The 27,419-nt window shown below is 60.5% G+C and overlaps 1 protein-coding gene across 1 annotated transcript; it reads right to left on the minus strand.

Annotated features, from left to right (window-relative positions):
* Positions 1 to 1,017: 1,017 nt before the first annotated feature.
* On the minus strand, positions 1,018 to 19,933 carry SPATC1 (spermatogenesis and centriole associated 1; the record flags this gene model as incomplete). Its single annotated transcript, XM_080801914.1, has 5 exons — positions 19,561 to 19,933; positions 8,293 to 8,877; positions 7,646 to 8,185; positions 7,375 to 7,514; positions 1,018 to 1,347 (listed from the first exon to the last, which is right to left on the minus strand). The coding sequence occupies exons 1-5, from the start codon at positions 19,769 to 19,771 to the stop codon at positions 1,018 to 1,020; spliced, it is 1,806 nt and encodes a 601-aa protein (XP_080658040.1). The 5' UTR covers positions 19,772 to 19,933.
* Positions 19,934 to 27,419: the final 7,486 nt, after the last annotated feature.

Genomic DNA, 27,419 nt, shown 5'->3' on the forward strand with positions numbered 1-27,419 from the left:
CTGCATTCCTCACTGGGGGCTGATAGGAGTCCCTTGGCCCCTTGGAGTCCTCTGGCTGGCAGACACGGAGGCTCCAGGAGCCACCTCTGCCGGGGTCTGCATTCCCGCCGCTTCAGCCCACCCTCCTCCCTTCGAAGCCCAGGCCCTCCCTTTCCTCAGGCCGCTCCTCTCCTGTTCCTCTTCTGGGCCAGAGGCCACTCTGCAGGCTGCCCCCCGCCCCCCGCTGCCCTTCTCTCAGCTCACACACACACCCTGGCAAGGACCAGCCGCCTGCCTGCACTGCTTGGTCTCCGGCACTGCCCACAGGCCCTTCTCCATCTGTCCAGCTGTCCCGTCTCACAGCCCCCCTGCCCCCCCTTTCCCATTCTGCCCGTGCTCCACCCTGCAGCCCTCTCCACGCTGCCCTCTCCTGCTCAGCCCCAGCCCCACGAGCCCTGTGGAGCCAGCCTCATCTCCCTGGGCCCGTGGCGCCTTCCTAATCGGCCACATCTCCCTGGGCAGCCCGTCGGCTTGGGTTTGGGTGGGGCTACTTTCTCCTGGTTCCCTCCCTGCCATCTAACACCCTCTTGCCCTCAGGGAAGGTCCAAAGCCCTCCCTGCCGCCTCTCCCACTCCCCTCCTCCAGCCTAGTGCCGAGGGAAGGAGTCCCACACCCAGGTCGCCCGTCTCCTTCCAGCTTCTGCCTTTGACTCCGCACCAGGCTTCAGCCCCCCGCACAGCACAGTGCCACTGGCCCGGTGTTTCCCGTTCTTCCCCTCCAAGTCTCCCCCCGCTGCCAGGTGAGGGAGGCCTTGGGACCTTTGAACACCCCCCCTTAGTCAAACAGCTGCCACGCAAGAGCCCCCGGGGTGGGCATGGAGCCCCAGAGCAGGCAGGATCGAAGGGGTGCCGGGGAGTGAGGTGCTGGCCAGCCAGCCCCGAGGAGCGGCAGCCCCCGAGTTCTAGTGTCTGTGGGAAGCTTTACTGGCTTGGCGCTAGGGTGCAGGGCATGGTGGACCCGGGTGGGCGCAGGCCGGGGTCACCAGATGAACATGGGCCTGCCGTCGTCGTGCGCCAGCTGGCTGAGGCAGGAGAGCAGCAGCAGCGCATCGGTGAGCACGCTGGGGTGCACGGTCTCCACCAGCACGCGCTGCAGGAAGTCCATGCTGTAGGAGCCGCCCTCCGAGGCCGCCAGCTCCGGCCTCTCGCGCAGGATGCCGTAGGCGTTCACCAGCTGCTCCGTCAGCGCCGGGTGCACCCGCCCGTTGTAGCCCAGGCTCTGGAGCCGGTTCATGATGCTCACGTACCGCTGTGTGAGGGTCTGGCACAGCTCCTCGTCCAGCTTGTGGTCGCTGGGGTTCAAGGAGGCCTGAGGGGACAGCGGCCATCAGGTCCCTCCGCCCCGCGCAGGCACGGGGCGGGAGAGGGGCGGATGTGGCTGTGGGTGCGGGGGCTGCTGGGGGAAAGGGGCCTGGAGGTCCCGCGGAGAGGCTCTGGAGGGTCTAGGGTTAGGGGGAACCCAGTGGGTTGAGCGCCAGGGGCGGTCCCCAGACTCCACCCCCGTGGCCTGCTCCGCCCACCAGCAGGGACTCAGACCGAGCCGAGGCTGGGAGCCTGGAGGTGAAGGAAAGAGGAGGGGTCCCGCTGGCCCACACCCCTGGGGGCCTTTCCCAGGCACCGTGCTGGCTCCCTGCCCTGAGACCTCCGCAGCCTCTCCAGGTCCCTTCTCTGTCGCCCCGCGCTGCCTCCCCAGCACCCATCACCGTACCCCTCCTTCAGTGAGGCCCTGTCCTCCCCTCCTGCTGAACTGACCGCCCCAGGCCCTGAGCCAAGCACCCTCCGTCTCAGCACCAGGGGGCCCGCTGCCCCTCTGGCGACCCCTCCTGGGCACTGGCAGCAAGGGGGCGTCTCCGCCCACTTCTTCATTGCCTGTGCCCCTCAACCAGGCAGTGACCGCGGCCCGCAGCAGCGCACCAGGAAGCAGGACGTCAGCGCCTCCTCTCCACTCCCGCCTTTGCCTCTTGGGCACGTGGCGTGCACGCGGAGCCAGGGCCCCTGCTCAGGAGGGCCCACGCCCAGCCAGTGCTCTGCTGTGGCCATCTTGAAGTGCTTTATAATTTTCGAACAAGGAGCCCTGTGTTTTCATTTGCACCGAGTCTTGCAAATGACGTAGCTATCGCAGGCATGGCCGTGCCCAGACCCCTGGAATGACAGGTCTGAAGTAGCCGGCGGGGGTCTCTCCCTGCACTTGCCACTTGCCACTCCCCCACGTGCTCACCCCTTTCCTAGTTGCACACCAGGCTGGGTCCTGAGTGCGAGCTGGGTCCTCGCCCCCCTCCAGGAAAATCCTCTGCCCTCCCTTCTGGTCATGTGGACACAGCACTCGGATCGCGACCCCTGACCTCTCGCAGACGCACCCAGAGCCCTGTGCTCAGGACTTTGGGTGCACACGTAGCACCAGAACCAGCCTGCCTCCTCGACTCGAGGCTCCTCTTGGCCGCTAAGCCTTCACCCTCCCTTTGCCTGTTCCCGTGCCCCGTGTTGGCCAAGGCGAGGGCTCGGCCAAACTGAGCGAGCACGAGAATCTTCATGCTGAATGCCCCGGGGGGGGGGCGGGGGGTGCACAGCTTTAAGCCTCGGCCGCCTGGGGATGTCAGGACCCACCCTCTCCTCACCCTGGGGCTGCGGCTGAGCTCCCGCTGGGCGCTGCACCGGGGGCTTGGAGCTCCAGACAGGAGCAGAAGTCTGCAGGGGGCCCACTGCACCCACCCTGCCAGAGTGCGGGACAGGGGAGAGGAGTGTGGGTGCATTCACACTGAGAGACAAGGCCAGAGCTGCCCCAAAGAGGTGGCCCCTTGACAGTGGGGGGACAGGCGTGGGGAGTGAGTGAGAAGAGCAGGAGGGCACCCCAGGGAAGCCAGGGAGCCATGGGCATGGTCCCTGCCACAACTTCCGGGCACCGAGCAGCAGGCAGGGCTGAGCAGAGCGTGGCGGAAGGCTCTGTCCTAACGGGTCAGAGATTTCTGGCCCATTGGCATTGTGGTTCTAAAAGATCATGCTGACCATATAAGGGGATGGACAGAAGCTGCAAGAGAGGGTGAGGGTTCTGTCCATCCATCCCACAGATATTCTCAGCCGTCCCCTGTATGGGGCACTGTCGCTGGTGATGGGATTCCCGTCCGAGCAAAGGCCTCTGGGTTTACAGTGATGAAAAGGCAGAGCAGGAGGGGGCTGCCATGGGGAGCCTGGGGAGGGACGTTCTGCAGAGGAGGGGATGGCAGGGCTGGCGTCTGAAGGATGAGGGCGACCGGAGCAAAGGAACCTCCAGGACAAGGAACCGCGTGCACGGCATGGAAGGTGCCAGGAGGAGGAGCACGGAGCAAAGGGCCCACGCGGGAGGGCCACTTTCAGTGGCTGCTTCTGTCACCCGACTGGGGCTGAGCCTGTTTCCCTGCTATGACATGAAGGAAACCAGACCGCCTGTCACAGCTATTTTGAAGATGAAAGGAAATGTCTCTCGGGGTGATGAGCATGGCATCTGGGCTGGTCGCCCCACTGCAAGGGGCCCCCAGTTCCCCAGGACACATCAGTGGGCTCTCACGTTGAGCAGAATTGTGTTTCCAAGGAATAGAGGAGGGAGGCGCTCTCCCAGGATGTGGGAGTGGGCCAGGGTACAGGTGGGGAGTGCGGGGGCGGGGGGCCACAGCAAGGCCCACCCAGTCCCTCGCTCTCACACCCTCACAACGTGTATCAGCCCCCCAACCTCTAGCATAAATATGTCTTTTGATACTTATGGAAGGCCTCCCAGGCGCGGGTGAGCTCCCCAAGGGCAGAGACTGTCTGTTTGGCATGAACTTGGCAGGCGCTGAATGCCCCATGCCCCATAGCGGGAGTGACTGGGTGGAGGGGATGGGCAGCTGTGGGGCGGGAAGGCGGCCGCAGTTTGGCCTCCCTAGGTAAGCGCAGGTGCAGATGTGTCCACGGGAAACATCCTTAGAGGAGGATCAGCGGCGGACCTGGTGCTGGATCAGCTGTGGAGGAGGGAACAGGTGTGACCAAACACGCACGGCACCTCGGAGAGACGGAGCCCCGGGGCGCACCACCCAGTCCTCCATTCCGACACCGGCCACGTGCTCAGGGACAGGGAGGTGGCAGCAAGTGTAACGGAATCGTGTGGTTCAGGCGTCGTCCTCGGAGCAGAGGGCAAGCGCTCAGACACCCGCACTACGGAGACCGCGGAAGGGCCGTCGGGTGATGGAGACAAGACGCGCACCGACGGACGCCGGGGTTAGAGAGGGCGAAGCCGCAGCTGGCGAACTACGTGCACCTGCACAGCCGCCCACCTGGGGCGAGGCCGCGGGAGGCGGGCGGGGGGGGGCGACGCCCCGGGGCGCTGCGGGGGGGGGCCTCATCTCCACGGCCACGCGCAAACCTCCGCGCCCTCTCCCTCCGCCAGGGTCCGCCCGGCTTTGGCTCCCGACGCTCCGCGGGTGGAAAACTGGCGTATCTGCCGGACTGGAGGGCGCTTCTCCGCCCCAAGGGTATTTACCAGCGAGAGACGAGAAGTAGGACAGCGCGAACGCTCAGCCCGAGAGAGGCCCGCGGACGCTCGGACGGACGGACGGACTCCTAAGGCTCAGGAGAGACGGTCAGCAAGACCAGACGGGGCAAAGGGGCCGGACTGTCCCTTTCCCTGGGGGGGAAGCCCGGGTGCGGGGTGGGGGGGGAGGACCGCGCTCCCGCAGCCAGGCCTGACGTCATTACACTCGAGCCAATGGGGTGAGTCTGCGGCTGCGGGCCCCGCCCCCGGCCGAGTCCGGGAGCCCCGACCGCGGAGCTGCCCGGGCTTGGACCGCGGGGTCCGGCGGAGAATTCGCTGCGTTTGCGTCCCAGCGCGCGGGCGGGTCCTCCGAGTCCCGAGCCGCCGCGAACGCCGTCCCGGGACGTAAAACCACCGGGGAAGTGCGCTTCACCACCGGGATGCCCTCCCCGCACCTCGAGATGCGGGAACAGGGAGGGAAAACTCCTGCGATCTTTTCAGTGAAAGAGAAAATACATTCTTAGAAAGAAAAAAAGTCAGCATTTCTTCATGGCTCGGAGAGCCCGCCCGGAGCTCCCCGCAGATGAGGACGAGGGAGAACTTCCCCACACGACGCGGCAGGTGCCGAGGGGGTCGTCGGGCTTCGCTCCCGCGCCTCTTTCCGGAAGCGCCTGTGCTTCTGCCCCGCCCCGGGGGCGGGGGCGGAGGCCCGGGGGCGAGGTGCGCTCAGGTTTGGGGAGAGGCGGCGGCTGGGACCCCGTACCAACGTCTGCGCCAGTTTCGGGTCCTCACCTGAACACTGACAGCAAAGCCCCTGGTTACATCAGCTCGTGTGGCTACTCTGTTCCCTGCAACCAAGACCTGTGACTTGAGAAGGCGAGAAGTCTGGACGCACAGCACACCTCTCGCAGACACGAAGAGTGTGTTCCCACCGAGTCGGAAGCATGATGAGGTTGCCCCATCGTCGGCTTCCTTTAAGGAGTGTACGATATGACTGTGTACACGGAAGGGCCAAGATGATACACAGGCCGTGAGAACCAGACCAAGGGTTTGGCACCTGGAAACAAACCATTGTGCAAAACCCAAAACCACTGTGGACAGGCCAGCGAGTGGGGCCCCAGAGCGCGCCAGGGGCCCCGGGCCCCAGGTGGGGGGTATGCATCACGAGGTACCCTCACAGGGTGCGGCTGGGCTCCTGGTCTGCTAGGACTGGGACCTGAAAGAAAAGCTGAGAGCACGCGCCCCCAGCAGAAGGCCTTTGCAGCTGGGTAGAAGAGGGGACAGGTCTGGGCATTGGGACAACTTTTAGTTGAGCTTAAAAGATGGCATAGGCCACTGAACCTTAAAGCAGATGGCCAGGGTCAGTGGAAATAGTCCACAAGTCCCCGTTCAGTGATGGGGCTCTGTTAGAGCTTGTCCATGGCCGACTACACAGTGTCCACGAAGCCGGCGAGCGGGGACTGGAGCTTGGGTTTAGTGGGACAGCAGGTTGCCGGGACAGCAGGTTTCGTGGGTCTGGATAGAATCGAGGGCTTCTAGCAACAACCAACGCCGGGGTCCAACGTGCAGAAACACAAAATGTTCGGAGGAAGGGAAACAGAAATCCGGCCAAAGTGGAATTGGGTGCTGCTGGAGCCCGCAGTGGGCCAGCCAAGCAGGCGGGATGGGTGACCTTGAGAGCAGGAAGCACCTCTGGGCTCCTCAGGTGGCACAAGACACCTTCAGCCTGCTGTGGGCTGTACGGAGGGCGAGCCAGGTGGCGTTTGCCCGGCCCCCATAGCCTCTTTGCAGGTGGGCTCCGGTGGGGCCGCTCTCGGGAGCCTAGGTGCCAAGTATGTGGCCCCTGGCAGCCCCGGTCATTGCTGAGGGAAGGAGATCGTTCTGACCACGTGAAAATGAAAAACCCAACCCAAGCACACGCTGAGCCAAGGAAGAGGCTCAAACCTGAACACAAACAGGCCCCCCTCGCAGCCAGCTGTTCCTCCTGGGGATCACACACCAGCCGCCGGCGGGCCGCTGTTCCCACGGGTTACACACCAGGTCTGTAGTCTAGAGATAAAGACGCCGGAGAGAAGGCGGCCGGGAGCACAGAAGGCTGTTTTCCAAAGAAAGCCGGAATGGCCCTCCTCCCCCACCCGAGGCACGGGGTCCCACCCGGAGCTGGCGCGTTAGCAGGGGAGGGGCACGCTCTCCGTCCTGCCGGGACGCGCTTCTGGGCATGCAGCCAAGCGCAGTCCGCATCCCATGACTGCTTCCTGCCCCACTGCCTTGGAGAGCTTCCCACGCGGGGTGGCAAGGCAGACGCGCCCGAGCACCTTTGGGGAGCACTGTGCTCCGCGTCCCTCCACGGAAGCAACCTCAGTGGACGGCTAAGAATCTACTGGAATGAGCCTGGCCCGAGGCCCCTGGCCGTGAGGCCACCAGCTGCTCACAGGTTTTGGGACCTGCCTCCCCTGTGCCACCACGGTGGCCCTTGAGGGTACCAACGGGGTGGGGAAAGCGTCAGTTCTGCTAGTCTGGGGAGGGCCTGGGAGTGAGGGCTGGCCGTCTGGAGGCCGTCGCAGGGGCGAAGGAGGAGAGGGCAGTCCCGACCATGGTCAGGACCGTCCTCTGCCCTATCCTCTGGGGAGGCCACAAGGCCAAGGCCACAGGCTCCTGACACCAGATGCCCCGGACACCCTCTGGCCACTTGGACTGAATGCCAGGCTTTCTCCATTCCAGGGGGGGCCTGGGATTCTGATGTCTTGCCTGGGTTGGAGTCTAGGGCCCCCCAGCAGCTCCTCCAAGGCCAGCATGCACCCCATCCCCGACAAGTGAGGGGGCAGGTCCTCTGAGTGGGAGGTGGGGGCCGCACACCTGGATGATCTTCTCTGGAATGTTGGAGACAGTGAAGCCGTAGAGCCGCACACGCTCCGGAAAGATGCTGGACAGGATCCTGCGGTCCAGCTGGAAGGCGATCTCCCCCACCAGCCTCTCCCAGGCTAGCTGCTTTGACTCTGGGGACAGCAAGGGGAGAAGGACTGGTCAGTGGCCATGGTCAGCAGCCCAGGCTAGTGCCAGGGAGGTCTACAAGGGCATCAGGCATCAGGGGAGACCACCCCCCTCATGTTGAACTTGTGTCACTGACCTCGGGGGCTATCAGGGAACTTGCTGGCCTTTCGATGGGCCGTCTTCCGTTCCAGCTCTAGGATGCTTTTCCGAGATGTCTCCATGCCACGTGGACCCCGGGCATCGTTGACCGTAGCCGGGGAGGACGAGGTTCGGGGCGGGGAGTGGGGGTTTCGTGGAGGGGAGTGGGGGGTGGGCAAGGGCTGGGTGGGAGGGTGGTGTGCCCGGGTGGGAGACTGGGGGGGGCACTGGACAATGTGGGTGGTGCTCGAAGGAGTGTAGTTGGTGGTAGGTTGGGGGGCGGGAGTAGGGTTAGGGACAAGGACTGTGGCCGTTGGAGAGGTGGCTGGGGTAGTGGGGACAGATGCAGGAACCGCTTGTCCCTGAGGGGCACTGGGCTGGGTCTGGGCATCTGAGCTGCTGTAGGAGAAGGTGGTCATGGGGTCAGGCGTGCCCCTGGTCCCGATAGGGGTGGAGGCCTGGATGGGTGAACCCACAAATGTCATGCTGAAGGGCTCCTGGTCCTGGGTCAGCTGGGGATGCTCAGTGGAGATTGGGACTAGTGACGTGGTGGGGCAGAAAGGAGAGAAGGAGGATCAGAGCAGGATCAAGGACTGGCCTGGCAGTGGGGAGGGGGGCTGTGGTCCCTCCCCGTGAGCCAGTTACCTTTGGGGGTGGCGACAGGCCCTGCTCCAGCCGAGGGATGGGGTCCGGAAGGGTACCCCCGGAGCGGATCTGACAGCACCAGATTGCCCATGGGGTTGGCCAGAAGGTTCTGAGAGACACCTAGCGGGGCGGCCGCGGAGGTGAGGAGGGGGCTGCTCAGAGAGACAGCCACTGCACCTGTCATTGGGGCCATCAGGGCACTGCTCGGAGTCAGGGGGCCAGTTGAGGGCAGGCCCAGGGAGCTGGTCAGCGTGCCCCCCGGGGACACCGCCATGGGGCCGGTCAGGAGGCTGCTCGGAGTCAGGGGGCCAGTTGAGGGCAGGCCCAGGGAGCTGGTCAGCGTGCCCCCCGGGGACACCGCCATGGGGCCGGTCAGGAGGCTGGTGAGCGCGCCGTTCTGTGACAGAGGGCCCGGGCCAGACAGCAGGGGGCTAAGGGGGCCGGTCAGGGGGTTCGCGGCTGGGCGTGCCATGGCGCCGGGCTGCGGGCCGTTTGGCATGTCGGCCAGGGGCGCCAGAGTCATGATCCCTGCTTCATCCAGGAGAGGCTCGTTTGCTGCTGCTGGGGACGGGGGCAGGAACACACCTGGGGGACACAGAGAAAGCACTGAGACCCCAGGCAGGCTCTTCGAGGAAGGGGCCTGGGCCAAGGTGCCGTCTCCCTCTGAGGAGCGGACCAACTCTGAGCCTCTTCTCCTAGGCGGCCCAGACGATGGTCCTTTCCCTTTGGGGGGCGGTCTGCGGGGCACCTCGGCAGATCCCCCATGCGGGTCTGGCCCTTTGTCCACATCTTCTGAAGGAGCCTCGCTCCTCCTGGCCCACTTCTCTGAACACCCACCTGCCACTAAGCCGGGGGGCCCTTCCCCAGCTGCCCGCGCCTCCCGTGTGCCCACGTGCTGAGCGGCTGACCCCTCCCTGAGGAGCGTCTCCTGGTGGCTGGTCCCCGGGCTGCCCCGCTGCCCCGTCCATCCCCCGGCAGGGAGCAGTGGGTCCCGGCCTCCTGGCCACTGCTGCTGCGGGGACAGCCTCACCTCCCGGGTGTGGGGCCCTCGGGGAGGCCGGGCGGGACTAGGGCCAGCATCTCTGGGAGCAGTAAGTGCGGGTTCAGCAGGGCGGGCGGGCCCAGAGGCGCAGCCTCACGCTCCTGGTCCCTGGGTAGGCGGAGAGCCCGTTTCCTTGGGGTCCTGAGGTCAGTGCCCTTGAATGACCTCTGTTGTGGGGGAGAAGGCCCCTGGGGGCGCAGAAGCTGGGGGGAGGGTGCAGGGAAGGTTTTAACCGAAAACTGCTACCCAGAGCCTCAGGGTAGAGAACAGAGAACGGAGCCACCGTTAGAAATGGCCTTAGTCCCCTCCCCCACGGGTGGCCGCAGTACAGAGTTCCGTGTTGCCTTGAAGACTTTCTCCAAGCGTTTTCTAGATCAGGGGTCGAGAACCTTTCCTATTAAGGGCTGGTGGCAAATATTCCCGGTTTTGCAGCCCCCTGGTCTCTGTGGCGACAGCTCGGCCCGGCCACGGGGCTGGCAAAGAGGCCACAGACAACGCGGAGACAAACGTGGATCCGTGGCAACAAAACTTGATTCAGAGATACTCATGTCTGAATTTCGTGGACTTTTGGCATGTCCAGAAATAGCGTTCTTTTGATTTTGTTTCAACCATTAAAAATGTAAAATCCGGGGCATCTGGGTGGCTCAGTGAGTAAGCATCTCCCTTCGGCTCAGGTCATGGTCTCAGGGTCCTGGGATGGAGCCCCGAGTCAGCCCCGCGTCGGGCTCTCTGCTCAGCGGGGAGCCTGCTTCTCCCTCTCTCTCTCTGCCTCTCTGCCTGCTTGCGATCTCTCTCTCTCTCTCTCCGTGTCAAATAAATGAGTAAAATCTTAAAAAAAAAAGTGAAATCCATTTTAGCTCCAGGACCGAGTACCCAGAGCTGGCAGCCTCGTCTGGCCTCCCTGTCCTCCTGGCCTCCCTGTCTTCCTCCTGGCCCGCCTCCAGCACCACCCTTCTCTCCGAGACCCTTGTTCAGGGTGGCGGCCGGGGCTCCCGCTCCCGCAGGCGCCTCTCTCCCTTGAGCCTCTTCCAACCCTTGAGCAAGCAAATGGATTCCAATTTTTCCAGTGACAAATAATTCTACGACAGCAATCTTTCTCATTAGGTTTTAAATGTTAATTCCAGTGTCGTTAACACAGACCGCAAGATTAGTTTCAGGGCGCCCTGTAGGGGTTCAACACTTGTAGGCATCACCTGGAGCTCATCGGGACAGGCGCACGCCCTAATCCCCACCACCTGTTTCCCCTCAACCCCTCTGGCGACCCTCAGTGGGTTCTCTAGAGTTCAGATTGTGTTTCCTGGTTTGCCTCTTTCTCTTTCTTTCCTTCTTTTTCCATTTGCTTGTTTGTTTCTTAAATTCCACAAATGAGTGAAATCCTATGGTATTTGTCTTTCTCTGACTTATTTTGCTTAGCATAATACTCTCTGTAGTTCCATCCACATTGTTGCAAATGGCAAGATTTCGGTTTTTTATGCCTGAGTAATATTCCACCGCGTGTGCGTGTGTGTGCGTGCGTGTGCGTGTGCGTGCGCGTGAGACATCTTCATCCGTTCACCTGTCGATGGACACTCGGGCCGCTTCCGTATCTTTGCCATCGTAGATAATGCTGTTACAAGCCTGGGGGGCATGTATCCCTTCGAATGAGTGTTTTTGTATTCTTTGGATAAATACCCAGTAGTGCGATTGCTGGGCCGTAGGGCGGCTCTATTTTCAACTTTTCGAGGAGCCTCCATGCTGTTTTCCAGAGCGGCCGCACCAGCTCGCCTTCCCACCGACAGCGTAGGGGGCTCCCCTTTCCCACATCCTCGCCAACACCTGTTGTTTGTTGTGTTGTTGATTTTAGCCGTTCTGACTGGTGGGAGGCGGGATCTCTGTGTGGTTCTGATTCGTATTTCCCTGAAGATGAGTGATGTTGACTACATAAATCTTTATTATAGATTATTCCCCCAAAAAACAGACATTCCAGTGGTCCTTAACGCACATGGCTAAATCTACCTTCCTTAAGACTCCCAGAAACATCCCTACATTCCTTCGGAAGTCTCCAGACTTATTGCTTAAATCTATGCCCGTGAGACACCCTATAGAATGTGTGGCAAGATGTCTTGAAACTTTATTTTTTTTTAAAGATCGTATTTATTTGAGAGAGAGACAGCACAAGCCGAGTGAAGGGCATGGGGAGAAGCGGCCTCCCCGTGGAGCAGGGAGCTGGACATAGCCCTCCCTCCCAGGACCCGGAGACCATGACCCGAGCTGAAGGCAGACGCTTAATCCACTGAGCCACCCAGATTCCCCAAGAAAACTGCAAACATTTTTGAAAGGAATTAAAGAAGATCTAAATAAATGGGAAAGAATCCCATGGAGAGTAATACTCCCCAAGTTCACCGGCAGAGTCAGTGCAATGTGTCAGAATCCGGACTGACTTCTTTGTAGGGACTGACAAGTCTATCCCCAAAGTCACAAGGAATTGTAAGGGACCCAGAATGGCGAAAGCCACATTTTAAAAAGCAAGAAGCCATTGTTGCAGGTGTCCCTTAGCCACCCTGCACTTCTCCCCCTTATACTACCTAAGAAGAAAAGAGACAGAGCGAGAAGAAAGCCAGGAAGGGAGGGAGGAAGGAGAAAGTTCGAGGACTCAGTTTCAGGTTTCAGAAGTTACTACAAAGCTCCGGCAATCAAGATTATGTGGCCCTGGCATAGTGAGCGACATATAGGTCAATGGAATAGTAAAGGGAGCCCAGAAACAAACCCGTGTATCTGTGGTCTGATTTTCAACGAGGGGGCCAAGACAGTTCAATGAAGGAAAGAATAATCTTTTCACAAAGTGGTGAGGGGACTACTGGAATCCATGTGTAAAAGAATGAAGTTGGACAGTTGCCCCACAACATACACAAAAGTTGAATGGATCAAAGGCCTACATGTAAGAACTAAAACTATAAAATTCTTAGAAGAAAACATAGGGGAAAATTTTCATGACCCTGGATTTGGCCATGTGTTCTTAGATGCGGCCCCCAAACTGTGAGCAACAAGAGAAAACAGTAAATGAGACGGATTTCATCAAATGTAAGAGCTGCTGTGTCTCAAAAGACACCATCAAGAAAGTAAAAAGGCAACCCATGGAATGGGAGAAGGCATTCGCGACTCACACATTGGGCAAGAGACATGTAAACAGAATCCTTAAAGAACTCTTACAACTCAATAGTAAGAAACTAAGTTGCCCAACTTAAAAATGGGCAAAGGAGAGGAACAGGCATTCTCAAAGATGATATACAAATGGCCCATTAGCAGAGAAAAGATGCTCGGCCTTATTATGCATCAGGGAAAGGCAAATCAGAACCACTTCACACTCACTGGGATGACTATAATAAAAAATCAGATAATAAGTGTGGGTAAGGATATGGAGACGTTGGAGCACTCGTACATTGCTGGTGGGGATGAACAAGAGAGAACCACCTTGGGAAACAACCTGACAGTTCCTCAAACAGTTACGCATATAGTCACCATACGACCCAGCAATTCTACTCTTAGATACACGCCCACGAGAAACGGAAACATAAATCCACCCAAAAACTCATATATGGATGTTTATAGCAGTGTTGCTCATAATGGCCCCAAAGAGGAGACGACCCAAGAGTCCATCGGCTGCTGAATGAATAAACAAAATGTGGCGTATCCATTAATGAAATAGTATTCATCCATGAAACAACAGCAAACAATGGATACGAACTGGAAATCCTGACTCACTCTACAGCATGGGCAACCCTGAACTGTGCGGGGTGGAGGAAACCAGACCCAAAAGCCACATATACGTGATTTCCTGCGTAAGAAATATTCAGAATAGGCAAATCCGTAAAAACAGAAAGTAGATGAATGGCTGCTGAGAGTTGTGGAGGGTTAGGTGGTAGGAGTATCGTAGCTGAAGGGTTTCCTTCTGGGGTGATGGAAATGTTCTAAGATCGTGGTGATCTTTGTGCAAACCTGTGGGTATATGAACAACTATTGAATCACACACTTTAAATGGGTGAATTGCATGGTATGTGAATTACATCCCAATAAAATTGTCATTTTAAAAATGATTCATTGCGGTCACAGGCATTTAGGTTTGCAAGAAAAATAGTCATGGTTCAGGGGCCGATTAAATGCCCCCACAGATCACGGAGGAGTGGGTGTCCCGCTGCTCAGGGCCATGACTGTTGTGGCTGCAGCCACAGACACGGGCTTCGTAGGGTTTGCAACCCATCGGGGTCACCAATGAGAATCCCAGGAGCCTCCTGGCAGAAATATCTGAGGAGTTTGGGGAGCACCAGTAACACTGAAGCCATGATGTGAGCCAGGGGTCCGCAGCTGGCCGCTGTTTGAGAGATTTCCATCTCAAACACCATCTGATTCCACTCATGCGTGGAATTAAGAAACAAAACAAATGAGCAAAGGAAAAAAGAAAGAGAAAGTGAGGGTAGAGAACCCCCTGGTGGTGACACAGGGCCGGTGGGTGGGGACTGGGCTCAGTGGGGGATGCGGGTTGAGGAGTGCACCTGTTGTGAGGCGCGCAGGGTTGTGTGGAAGTGTGGAATCCGGGCGCTGTGCACCTGAGACTAACAGGACACCGTAGGCCAAGTACCTGGAATCTAAATAAAAACTAGACATTTCCGTCCCACATCTTTGTACTCTAACGCAAAATGTACATGTGGTGTTTACTCTTTTTATAATTTCTATTTAATCGATTGATTTTTAAAAATCCATAGAGAGAGCACACCGCGCACCCATGCAGGGAGGGGCGGAGGGAAAGGCTCTCAAGGGGACTCGTCCCTGAGCAGAGCCCCACGCAGATCCCACCGCCAGAGACCACGACCTTAGCAGAAACCGAGTCTGATGCTGACTGACTGGGCCACCCAGAGGCCCCTGATGGATTTTTTTTTTTTTTTTAAAAAGATGAGAGCGGGAGAGCACGAGTGGGAGGGGCAGAAGGAGAGCGGGAAGCAGGCTTCCTGGAGCGGGGAGCCCGACGCGGGGCTCGGTCCCAGGACTGTGGGATCGTGACCTGAGCCGGAGGCAGACGCCCAACCGACTGAGCCAACCAGGTCCCTGATGGATTTTTTTTTAAGATTTTGTTTTTAGTCTCTACATCCAACATGTGGCCTAAGCTCACAACCTCCAGACCCCTGGGCCAGCCACCCGCCCCCTGCATCCCTTCGTAAATTGTTCAATTGATCTAGATTTGTGGGGCGAGCCCTTCCCAGGTTGAGAGGCCGCGTTAGCACCGTAAGGAGAGTCTGAGATTCACCGCGTTTGTAGCCATGTCACGCCTGAGACTTACTTGGGGTCCAGGAAGTTCTGTTACATGGGACGATCCAAGTTAGACACGTCTGACGCCCCCCACCCTGCCCCTCCCAGCGGAAGCCCGTGCTCCGCGCCGCCGCCCCACTGGGGTCGCGGGTTCGGGGCGGGCGGACTGGGCGGCGGCGGGGTGGGGAAGGTCGCGCCGCACCGGCCTCCCGCCCACTGACAACCCTCCGCCTCCGACCCCGCCGCGCCCCCGCCGCGCCCCCGCCGCGCCCCCGCCGCGCCCCCGCCCCGACCCCGCCGCGCCCCCGCCCCGACCCCGCCCCGACCCCGCCCCGACCCCGACCCCGCCTCCGACCCCGCCCCCGCCTCCGACCCCGCCCCCGGCCCTCCTCCTCCGACCCCGCCCCCAGAGGGCCGGAGTCCGCGTGGGGGCGGGGCCAGAGCCGGGGCTGTGACTTCCGACGCGGGGGAGCCGGGAGGGCGGCGGGGCCCGCAGACGGGCGGCCGGCGAGCGCGGGGGCTTTAGAGTGTGTTCGGGCGGTTCCAAGGGGGCTGAGGCGGCGGGAAGGGGGAAGGAGCGAGGGGGGCTGATGACAGGTCCTGGGGGCTGGCGGGTCCCGAGGGGAGACAGGTCCTGGGAGGGCGGATCTGGGACGGGGAGCGTCGGCGGCTGGGGTGGGTTTACATCCTGGGGACCCTGGTCCTGAGGGGGTGGGAGCAGAGTTTCGGGGCCCGGCTGGGCTCTTAGGGAGGAGGGAGGGAGGGGTCCGGGGTGAGGGGTGGCGGGCGGTGGGAGAAGGCCCTGAGAGGGAAGGCCGCCCCTGGTTTGGGGGCAGCCGTGGGGGCGGGGGCGGCCAGGCCCTTCCGGAGACGGGAACTCGGCCCTCAGGAAGCTTCCAGCAGCCTGCACCCCCCGAGAGAGGACGGAGGGGGCAGCCGTGGGGGCGGGGGTGGCCTTAGGTGGAGGAGGAGTGGGGGGAGGGACCAGGTAGAAAGAGCAACAGAGCCCCTCCCCAGCCCCCAGCCCCCAGCGCCCGCCCCACAGCCTTTCCCCGCCGACAGCCTGTCTGGGCCTGATCACGTCTGTCGTTTGTGTGGAGCCCCTGGGGCCTGACCCGTGGGGCAGGAGCCGCCCCCATTCTAATCACCCCAGCACTCTTGGGGCCTCATTCGTCTGTCCTCCCACTGCCCCAACTTCCCATCCAGGCTGACTCACCCCAGTGGGGAGTGTGGGAGCCGCGGGAGGAGCCCTGGGGAGGAGGAGCCCTGGGGAGCAGGAGGCCCGGGGAGCAGGAGGCCTCGCCATCCTAATCCCATCCTGGCTCTTCCTCCCACCTGCAGTGTTCCCGGGGCCAAGGCCTGAACCTCTCAGGCCCTGTCTGTTCCCTGTGTTCTTGGGGCCACAGCTGCAGTGCCGGGGGGCCGGCCGCTCCGATGGCCCACGCTGCCCTTGCGGTGGTGCCTGATCCCTGCTCAGAACGACTCGGGGCGCCGCTCTGGGAGCCCTTGCCAGCCCGTAGCACCGGGCACCCCGGCATGCTTCTTCTCTCCCCGTGGGCAGCTCGTTTCCCCTGCCGCCGCCCCCACCCCCGTCTGCAGCGCGCGCTCCTGGGGCAGGTTGGGGCCGCTGCCTTTAGGATCTACGGATGCCCCCAGCCCCGGAGCTCCCTACACAGCCAGACAGAGGGACCAGGCTCCCCCGTCCGTTCCCTCCGTCGTGCTCACTCTGTTTCAGGCCTTCCTCATCTTGGCTCGCAGACGATGCCATTTTTACAGGGAAAATCGAAGCCATGGTTCTGGAGCTTTCTCTGCCTCCTGCCCTCGTTCCCCTCCAGGGCAGGGGATGAGCCGTCCTCCTCCCCTCCGGGAAGTGCCCCATTCTCTTCGGCACCTTCCAGTGCCTGTTCTGGCTTCTTCCCACCTCAAGGTAACAAACTCCGTCTCTGCCTTGTCTCTCTCTCTCTCTCTCTCTCAGCTTGGCCGCGAGACCTGTCCAGCCACCGCCTGCCTGCGGCCAGGCCCCTCTGCTCCCGTTCCCTCCGGCCGCCTCGCTCTTGGGCCTCTTGTGTCTGTACTGGGGTTCGAGTCCAAGCAGGCTCATTCCCACCAGGTCCTCGGAGGGCCCCCATGTCTTTAGCACGTTTCTTGCCTGACCTCCCCCCACCTGTTACTCTGCTGATGCTCTGTCCCCTCGAAGCTGTGCCTCCGAGAAGTTGCACGTGAGGTTTCCGCTCCATGCATCTCTCCTGGGCTGGCTCTGCTGCCCCTCCCAGCCGGCCTCACCCCTCCTGGGGCTTCAGCCATCAGCTCTCTTGAACCGTCTCCCTCTGGCCCGGAGAGTCAGATTTGTGGTTGCTCCCGAAGGTGTCCCATGGGTTCCCAGCCGGGTGATCCCGTGCCATTCAGGGGTACCCACCAGCCCAGGCTGTGTTTGCTTCTGCGGACCTTCTGCAGGGGGCGGGGGAGGGCAGAGCTAGGAACCCCTGGGTTTTGGAGGACACAGAGCACAGGGGATCCCAGGAAGAGGAACTGGGGGTTGAGTTCACAAGCGCAGACCAAGAACCCCATTCCACGAGGAAGGCAAGTCACAAGGAGTGGACAGGGGAGCAGGCAGAACGAGGAAGTGGCCAGAGAAATTCCCGTGGGGCCACGGCGGGGAGCTCCCTGGCCAGGCAAGGGGATGGAGACCTGCAGTCTCAGGGGGTCACAGCCCCTGTCACCCGGCCACCTCTGCCGGAACTCCCTCTTCATCCATCGCGTCTAAGCCCTTTGTTTTCTTGAATAACTCGAGTGGATTTCTTGCCGCTCCTTGCTCCCGCTGTGGCCTCCCACCCGGATGACAGCAAGAGCTCCCCGGTGCCCTGCCTCGCCCTGGTCTCCTTTGGGTCCCTTTCCCACCGCGGCCGAAGCACAGACACAGCCACTCTGCCAGGAGCTGCTGGCCACTGCTGCCTCCAGGAGCCTGGTCCCCCTGTCCGTGCTTGTCGGATCTCTGCTGACCCTGCCACGTGCTCACCTTCACCGGCCCTGCCAGCCCCGCGCTCGCGGGTGCAACTGCACAGACCCTCATACAGGGCACACACACACTCACTTGAGGGTACACACTCACACTCACGGGCACACACACACACTCACGCAGCCTGGGCTTTAACCACGCTCTGGTTTCACACTTGCGCAGGCCCCTGGCCCTGCCCTTTGCGTGAGCTGCCGCTTGTCCTGGAGGGCCCTCCTGTCGCGTGGGGCTCGCCCTCCTAACCCCCTAAACTGGGACCTTCAGGAGGTGGTCCAAGGGTTGTTTTAAGAATCAAGCTCTAGGGGCTCCTGGGGGGCTCAGCGGGTTAAGGCCTCTGCTTTTGGCTCGGGTTGCGATTCCGGGGTCCTGGGATCGAGCCCCGTGTCGGGCTCTCTGCTCAGCGGGGAGCCTGCTTCCTCCTCTCTCTCTGCCGGCCTCTCTGCCTGCTTGTGATCTCTGTCTGTCAGATAAATAAAATCTTAAAAAAAAAAAAAGAATCAAGCTCTAGGCTTACTTTTTTCTTAAACTTTGGGGTTTCTTATATTTTGCTCCTCCCCTTGTCTTTACTTTGTCAGCCTGTCGTGTGTCATTGCTGGGACGCCTCTGAAAGGAGCGGGAAGACAGCTGGAGGGTAGGGGTCCGAGGTGACAGGCTTCAAGGGGAAGGGGCTCCGAGCCGGAAGCTGGACTGTCGGGGCAGGAGCGCACACCCGACGGGGTCTAGCGTCCCAGTGGAGGGGCGAGGTCTTGGTCAGAAACACTGTGGTGCGAACTGAGCTGAGTGCAGGGTCACCGGGGCTCCCAGTGAAGGGAGCTGCACTTCTGGTGTGGCGGGCGAGAGTGGCGGGTGGGCAGCGGGTGGAGGGCAGGCCTGGGCCAGCCTGGGAGCGCTGGGCACTGAGGGGATGCGGGGTCCGACGCCCCGGCCGTGGGTGCTCTCAGGACGCAGAATGGGGGGGGGTTATTAGTCCCGAAGTCCATGCAGAGGTGTGGAAGGATGTGGCACTTGGGAAGCCGCCCGCCACCTTTCTAGAACCACTACCACTGAGTGTCGGGGTCCACAGCCAGGCTCCAGAGGCCCAGTGGGCAGAGACGGCGGAAGAGCCAAGTCCTCCTCTCAGGGAACGAGGGCGGTTCCAGGCCCGCCAGGGGCCGCAGGGGCCAGGGACAGGAACAGAGGCCACAGGGGAGATGCTGCAGGGAGGGGAGCGTGCGGTGTCATAGCTGCAGGGCTCTGTCACCGGCTCAGCGCCCTGTGCGACCTTCGCTGATGCACTGTCCGGGGCTGACTCCTACTGCCACACCCTGGGCGGTGGCCACGGCCAGAGTCTCCCTGTTATCTCCAGCCCCGGCTTCTGTCCTTCCCGCGGCCCCTGTTCCTATCACGGCCCCCAGCTGCTCAGCGTCCCCCTGGGAGTCGTCCTGGCTCGGTCCCCACACGCACCCCGTGGCTTCTCTGCCTCTTCCCTGTCACCCCCTCCTGGAGAGGTTCTGCGGCCCCAGGGCTCAGTCACATGCTCATGGCTCCCAGACCTTAGCTCCCGTCCTGGACTCTGACCCTGGCCCCTGGACTTGGGCCGTCATTTGCCTCCCAGCCACCCCTAGGCACAGCGGAAGGGGGTGATGCGGGGGAGGGTGGAGGGCGAGGGAGGTCGATGGGGGTGACATAGTGGACCCGCTAGGGCAGCACATTCGGATTCCAGAGCTGGGACACTCACAGTCTTTGGGGCCACTTGGAAGTCCGGCAGAGGGGGTAGGAGTGGCAGGGCTCCGATCACAGACCATTGGGGTGGGTGGCACTTCCGTCCCTGTGGCCCTGCGTGCGTGCGTGCCCTCCCTTCCCCTTCTAGGGCCCGCTGTCCCAGCCCGGTGTCACTGTCTGTGCCCTCTCTCCCGGGCTTCCCGAGACCCCGCCCGCCCCCTCGCCGTCTTACAGTTTCCCCGGCGTTGAGGGGGGCTGGCCGCTGCCTCGCCGAGCCCAGAGCTGAACCCGCTGATGCCCAGGCCGCCCGCTTGGGTCTTGATGGCCGACTTGAGCTCGTGGTTCTCCCGAATGAGCTGCACCAGCTTCTTGAGCTCCTGGTTCTCCCTCACCAGCCTCTCGATCTGGTGCCGAAGCCCCTCATAATTGGTGAGTAGAGACATGCCCCGGGGCGGCTGGACAGGTGCCGCCCGAGGGAGGGCGCCACACCTGGAGGCTGCCCAGGGCCCCGGGCCTTGCCCGGGTTGGAGGAGGCCGCCAGACTTTGCAAGTTACAAGGCGGGCCCAGTGGGCTCTGGGTATTGTGAGGTCAGAGGCTGTGCCCTCCTCCTTGCCCCTGCTCTCCACGCCTCCGGGCTGTGCCCTGGTCCTGCCCTATCGGGAATGCACAGACCCTTCCTCTATCAGCTACCTTCGCCCTGCCCATACCTGCTCTGTCCAGCTTCCTGCAGCCCAGCGGGCTCACCTCTCTCTCCAGCCTCCCCTGCGGCCATGTCATCCCCGCGGCACTCCCCCCGGCTGTGCCGGGGGCTGGCGGGGCTGGTGTGAGCCTGGGGGTTGGGCACCTCCCCGGCAGCCAGCAGCAGGCCCAAGTGCACGGCAGGACAGGTGACCAGTGCAGAAATCTAGAAGGAAAGCTCATCGCCCTCCTTCCTGGCCAGGGGGCCCTTTCCTGGGAGGTCGGGCACGCCTGGGTTAAGCCTGTCAGCCTTCGCCTGGGGACATTCTACTTGGATACCTGGACAGTGGCCAGACTTTCTTCCAATCCTAGTGCTCAAAGCCTTTGACTGCTGGCCCAGGGGCTCTCTTGTCCCGGCGTCTGGCTCCCCATAGCTTGGACTTGCCAGTGCTGGTGACTCAGGCCCCCCCAGTCCAAGCCCCCCGTGGCAGCCCTCTGCACCCACACCCTTGTTCTCTGACTTCTTGAATTTTCCAAAATGTGGGCCTTAGAGCGCCCACGACGTGCCCCTCGTCAGACCGTCAGGTTCTGAGAATTCAGACCTGTGTGTCTGCGCCGCACCCCTTGTTAAGAGCTGCCTACATGGAAATCTTGGCAGGCCTGACCTTGGCAGTCCGGTGAGGCGGAGTCCCAGGCATCACCCCGGGCTCGGAGAGGACAGCGAGGCCCAGGTCGAAGTCGAGGGTGCGCTCCTGATAGGCAGGTGCAGGTGAGGACAGGCGGGCAGCGTTCCGCCGGGACCTCACAATGGGGGCCGCCCCCACCCTCCTCGGAGGCCCTAGACCGTGATCCTGGCGGAGTCACCTGGGCCCTGGGGGCCGGCCCGCAGCTCTTCACCCCTCTCTGCTGTTTATAGGCCCTCCTCCCTCGTGGGAAAACGCGCCTCCCGTGGCCTTCCGGTCGCCTGCACCACCCAGCGCGGCCTCCCTGTTGTGCTCCCCGCGGTTAGCGCAGCTGGGCCGGTTGAACTGAGCAGGGCAGGTGGGTGCGCACGCGCTCCGTCACACACTGGCTCAGACGTTGCTGTGGAAGTACTTTCTGGAGGGATTAACACCTACAGTTGTGGATTGTAAGTCAAGGTCGTCCCCTTCAATCACGAGGGGACCTCGTCTCAGCAGGTGAAGGCTCTCAGAGCAGAAAGCCAGGGTTTTCCAGGGAAGGAGGTGGTGGCCTCGGGGCTGTCCTGGAGACCGGCCTGAGTGTCCAGGCTGCTGGCCTGGGATATGGGCAACGGTAAGAGCCCGTTCCTTAAAATAAATGTCTTCACGCACAAGAAATCTGACTGACATGCCCCGTGGGTACCCGCGCGTCTGTCCTCCGCGCCCCGCGAGCCGTGGCCGCGTGGCCACACTGCGTTAGAGTCACGATGTGACACACTGGGGGTGAAATAAAACATTTAAAAACTAGAACAGGAAAAAAAGAAACCGGGCGTTTAGCGCTAGTTGTGTCCAGGCACCATCTGTGCCCCGTGGCCCCGGCCCAGCGTGGGGAGCAGCTGGACACGGGGTCACTGTGCGGCGGGGGGGGAGACTAGCGGGCGCTTCCAGCGGGTCGGCCCCGAGCAGCACCCCCAAGTGAATGCCGGTGGAGGAGCTGGTAGGGGGGTGTCCGGGTGGGGAGGGGTGTCGGGCCCGCAGGGCAGGCCTCCCCGGAAGGACCTGCAGGTGGGACCCGAGAGGAGGGGGCGGTAGGGCCAGGCCCCGAGCGTGGCCCTCAAGGTCCTCTCCATCCTGAGGGCCATTGCGCAGTCCAGGAAGGCGGTGCGCGGATGGCCTGGTGGGGAAAGAGCTGCCGGGCAGGAAGGGGGCCACTGTGGTCACCCAAGCGGCCGTGGGCGGTGCCGTGGAGGCGAGGAGAGCTGAGCAAAGCTTAGTGGCCACGGGTCCGGACGGAGGGATCTGGGGTGTGGGCAAAAGCCGGGACAGCCTCCAGGCTTCTGGTAAGAGCAGGGCTGCTGGTTGCACCAGCTTGGCGGAGAGGAAGCCGAGCTCCCGGTGAAGGTCTGACATGAGGCTTGGGTGTGTGAGGCTGAGACCAGGCGGGCCCCCAGCCTTCCCGGACTGCGGCCCCACCCCCTGGTCCTGGGCTTCCCGCCTCTGCCCTAAGCCTGTCCCCCTGGGACTGCTGCGGCTCCCCGTGCGGCTCTGTGCTCACCCGCTTTCTGGCCTCTCATTTCTTCTTTGTTCCAGTTTTTTTTTTTTTAAGATTTTATTTGTCAGGGGCGCCTGGGTGGCTCAGTGGGTAAGCGTCTGTCTTCGGCTCAGGTCATGATCTCGGGGTCCTGGGATCGAGCCCCGCATCGGGCTCTCTGCTCGGCAGGGATCCTGCCTCCCTCCCCTCTCTCTGACTGCCTCTCTGCCTGCTTGTGATCTCTCTCTCTGTGTCGAGTAAATAAATAAAATCTTTAAAAGAAAGATTTTATTGGGGTGCCTGGGTGGCTCAGTGGGTTAAAGCGTCTGCCTTCGACTCGGGTCATGAGCCCAGGGTCCTGGGCTGGAGCCCTGCGTGATGCTCTCTGCTCAGCAGGGAGCCTGCTTCCTCCTCTCTCTCTGCCTGCTTCTCTGTGATCTCCGTCTGTCAAATAAATAAATGGAATCTTTAAAAAAAAAAAAAAAGAAAGATTTTATTTATTTGTCAGAACATAAGCAGGGGGAGATCCTCCCCGTGGAGCAGGGAGCCCGATGTGGGACTTGATCCCAGGATCCCGGGATCATGACCTGAGCTGAAGGCAGAGGCTTCACTGACTGAGCCCCCCAGGTGCCCCTCATTCCAATTTTCTCATCCTGTGGTCATTTTCCTACCGTATACGCAAGTGTCCTTTGATGGCCACGTCTGCTGGGCTTGGACTTGGGCTACGGTAGCAGAAGTTTGCAGACAGTAAGAGCTTCACCCAAAGCTTCAAAACTTGAGCGCAGTGTGGAGGCAGGTGTGGGGGGAGGGGCGGTGGCGGCAGCTCCCTGCGCTCTCCCTGCTCTTCCTGGCCCCATGCTGGGATCGGTCTGCAGCCTCATGGGCTCCTTGGGAACTCACGCACACACACCTCCCGTGTCCGCCTTGCTCGCGCTGAGCCGGCTGTCCCCACTCCGGTCTCGGGTCACTGGCTTGCACAGTTCATCCCATCCCCGTTCGCGTCTGCCTCCTGAGACTCAGCTCAGCTCCCACCTCGGGAGCCCTCTAGGGACCTTTGCGCCCTTCTCGGCTCAGGATTCTTTGCATGTTTCCCTGTAAAAGCCATGTTGCAAGGCAAAAAGTTGTTAAACAACAGGGACCTTGAACCTGGAGCCCTCTGTCCACCCAGAGTGTGGGCGATGGTCCCTGGAAGGAGCCGCGTTGCCCCCGGCCAGGGCCTGGCGATCCTGGCTGTGCCCCCGTGTCCCCGCTGCCTGCTGCGGCCATTTACAATGTCTGTCAGCTTTTCATGCCACAGCGCAGGGGAGGGGGGCCGCTGTCCCTCAAGCAGGGAGCCCTCCTCCGCCTTCCTGGGTCCCCGGGCCTTGGGTTGACCAGCACTGTCCTACAGGTTTGGGTGCAGCTGAGTGGCGGGCCTCTTGCCCGGTCAGCCGGGACCCTTAGTCTGTCGTGGTGTCAAGCAGGGGGCTGAGCGAGAGAATCCTGGGCAGTTGCCGCGCCCAGCGTCGGCGGGGCCGGTGTCCGTGCGAACATTAGGGGCATAAGGCAGGTTTGGTTTGTTTATGTGCAAATATGTCCCAGAGAAATGTGAGAACAGCAAAACTCACATGCGCTGAACGCACCGCAAAATGCTCTGTCCTCCGACTCCTGCCGCGTCCCTGCGTCCCTGGGTCCCTGGGCCCCAGCCGTGCTGGGCCACGCCCTGCCCCGTGTCACAACTTCCCCGGCTCCAGCTGGGGCTCAGGCTCACAAGCCGCAAGCCCACGCCCTCCTCCCACCCTCCCACGAGCTGGTCTTCCAGTAAACACCCCTCCCCCGTGTCTGCAACCTGCCCCCCCCGCCCCGTTTATTAGGCTCCCACTGTCGGTGGCTGATGAGGGGCTGCTGGTCCGCCCTTTGCCCTGAGTTTCTCGCCAGCCTTTGGGTTTTCTTGGCTGTTCAGCCCCCCTCCACTGGCTGCGTGGCTCTGGGCGGTCCCTTAGCCACAAGCCATGGATTCCTCCCCTGTGCCACAGTCCTCCCCTCTACCTCCCCGTCTGCCCCTCCGCCCAGCCACCTGTGACCTGGGCCTGTCCCAGCCCCGTGCAGATGTGCACGAAACCCTGGGCACACACAGGGGTGCCTGATCCAGCAGAGTGGTGGGGGCACCTGAAGGAGCATGAAATCCTGAGGGGAGGGGCCTGCACCGGCCGAGGCAGGGGGAGGGAGCAGGCCCCGGTGGGAGGCGGCGAGGGGCACAGAGGCCGGGACCTTCTGGTGGAGGGGTGGGCAGATGGGCAGACGGACAAGGACAGACGGTGGACAGATACTTGGAGACGCTGCTAGAAAGGGCACCCCCAGGAGGAGGCTGCACTTGGTCAGATGCTGGCGGGAGCTGGGGTCCCCTCCAGTTTCCCGGGTCACCTCTCAGCTACTTCTCAGGCCAAGCACCCCGAACTGAGCAGCTCGAGTGTCGAGGGCTGAGGGCACACGTCCTCAGCCCCCTGTCTTCAGGGGACGGCGTGGTGGCCGGTGAACGCTTGGGAGCAAGGCCTGGGCCAGAGGGGGACTTGGCCACAGTCCCCCGCTCAGACTAGTGCCGGCCGGGCCGCTCTCGGAAGGCTTGAAGCTGGGGGCGATGTCCGTCCGTCGGTGTTTGTCTGGTTCAAGGCTGGAGACGGGGTGGCCAGCGACCGAGAGGCTGGGGCTCCCTGGGAGGCGATGTGGGTCTCAATCAGGATAGTAGCGCTGTGAGTCGGGTGCAGAAAGAAAATCACCGTCTTCTTTCACACGAGGTAAAAAACATTCTGGAAGATCGGCGGCTGTGAGCAAGTCACCCGTGGGAGGCTGCTCGGCGGGGGGTCTGCTGCTCCCGCTGACCCTCCCCCTGCTCATTCTCTCTCTCAAATAAAAAAAAAAGCATAAAAAATAAATAAAATTAAAAGAACAATTTATGAGTTTTTCTTTTTAAAGATCATTTCTTTTAGAGAGGGCCAGCAAGAGCAGGAGGGGCAGAGGCGGAGGGAGAAGGGACGTCAAACAGACTGTGGGCTGCGCAGGGAGCCTGGCGCGGGGCTGGATCTCACCATCCCGCGCTTCGTGAGCTGTCACGGTCGTGCACACCTGTGACCGCTGCTGCAGCAACGTCTGAACATTCCCGTCACCCTGAGAGTTTCCGTGTGCCGCGCTCCAGCGAGCCCCACCTCCACCTGTGGTGCTAACGGTCTTTTCTGTATCATCGTGTATGTATTTCTACACATGTGTCCGTTAGTGTCTGGCTTCCGCTCAGCGGGGTGGTTTAGAGACCCACTCGTGCGGCGTGTGTAGGGAATGTGCTGCTTTTCATGGTCGAGTAGGGCTCCCTCCACAACCATCACGGCTGGCCTCTCCGTTCACCTGCTCGTGGGCGTTTCAGTCATGCCCAAGGCTGGCAATTACGAATAAAGCAGCCACGAGCAACTGTGTTCCAATCTTTGGATGAAAATCTCGGAGTGGCTTTGCAGGGTCCTATGGTAAGTATCTGTTTAACATTATAGGAAACCGCCCAGTTGTTTTCCCAAATGGCTGTACCATTGCGCTCTTCCGCCAGCGGCCCCGAGTCCTCGCCCGCGCTCGTTACTGTAAATGTTTTCGTTTCGCTTTTCTAGTGAACGTGGACTGGCATTGATTGTACTTTCACTTGCATTTCCTTGATGCCAAATGACGTTGAAAATACTCCTGTGTGGGGCGCCTGGGTGGCTCAATAGGTCAAGCGTCTGCCTTTAGTGCAGGTCGTGACCCCAGATGGGGCTCCCTGCCCAGTGGGGAGCCTGCTCGTGCTCTCTCTCAAACGAACAAAATCTTAAAAAAAAAAAAAAGAAAGAAAACATTCACATGTGTTTATTGGCCATTTGTGTATCTTTTTTTACGGAGTTCCTAAAGTCTTTCGACCATTTTTGAAACTAAGGTCAAGCATCTTCTAATTATGAAACTGTAGAAGCACATCTCTGGTCTGGACTCGAGTATTGTCAAACACGTGTATTGCGAGTATTTTCTCTGAGTTGCAGCTTACCTTTTCATTTCCTTAGCAGTGTCTTTTAAAGAACAAAAGCTTTGAAGTTTATCAAAGGTTTTTTTTAGTGGTTCGTGTTTGTTGTGTCTTAGCTGAGAAATCTGCTTCCTCTAGGGTCTTGACGATATCACCTAAGTCTTCACCTAAAGTTTTTGTAAATCTGGCTTTTACATTTAGGTCTAAGATCCATTTCAAGTTAATTTTGTATATGAGGTACAGGCCGAGGTTCTTTCTTTTTCTTTAATTGTGGTACCCAGTTTCCCATTCCCATCTGTTTAAAAAATGTGTGCATAAGTTTAGTTCCGGATTCCGCACTCTGTTCCGCTGACCTCCGTATGATTATTGTCACTTTATGGTAAGTCGTGAAATCAGGTGGTGTGGGTTCTCCAACTCTGTTATTTTCTTTTCAAAATTGTTTTGCATTTTCTACATCTTTTGCATTTCCATATATGTTTTAAGATGTTTGTCAATTTCTACAGTAAGCCTGCTGGGATTTTGATTGGTATTGTTGAATTTCTATATCAATTTGGAGAGAATTGATGCCTTGATGTTATTAAGGCTTCTGATCCATGAACATGGTACATCTCTCTGTTTAGGGCTCTCTCCACCTGTGCCATCAGGACAGTCACTACCGATCTTCCTGCCTTTACTCAAACCACTCCCAGGTGCTTCCCTGGAGGACAGCAGACTCTGGAGCTGCCCATCCTTGGTTTTCCACACCAGGCCTTGACCACTCAAGACCCTCCGTGTGTCCTCTTTCTTCCACTTGGTTTCCCCTGACCTGCCTCCGTGCATTCTCCTGGGCTTTGAGTTTTGCTGTCCACACTCCCGAGACAATTTCCCACTAGCACTGAGGCTGAGCCGAGGTCCTGAAGTCTTAACACTCTGTCCCTGGCTCTGGGACATGAAGCTCATTCACTGACTCCACAGTTGACACCTATGGTGTGCCTGACCCTGGATGGGGTGCTGGCCTGGGTGTTCCGCAAGTCGGTGTTCTGGGCCAGCCTCCCAGCATGGCTCTCCGCAGCACGGCCGTGTTCCTTGGCAGGGAGTGTGATGGAGGTGTGTGCATGCTTCGTGTCTTTTCATCTTGAAGACGAGGATGGATGCGACGATGGGCTATGGAGATAGACATTTTGGTTGAAGAAAACGTTATCCGCCTTTGGCCTCAGTATAGTTAGTAGCCATTTCG

This window comes from Martes martes (assembly GCF_963455335.1).
Source record: "Martes martes genome assembly, chromosome: 4".
Taxonomy (NCBI): domain Eukaryota; kingdom Metazoa; phylum Chordata; class Mammalia; order Carnivora; family Mustelidae; genus Martes; species Martes martes.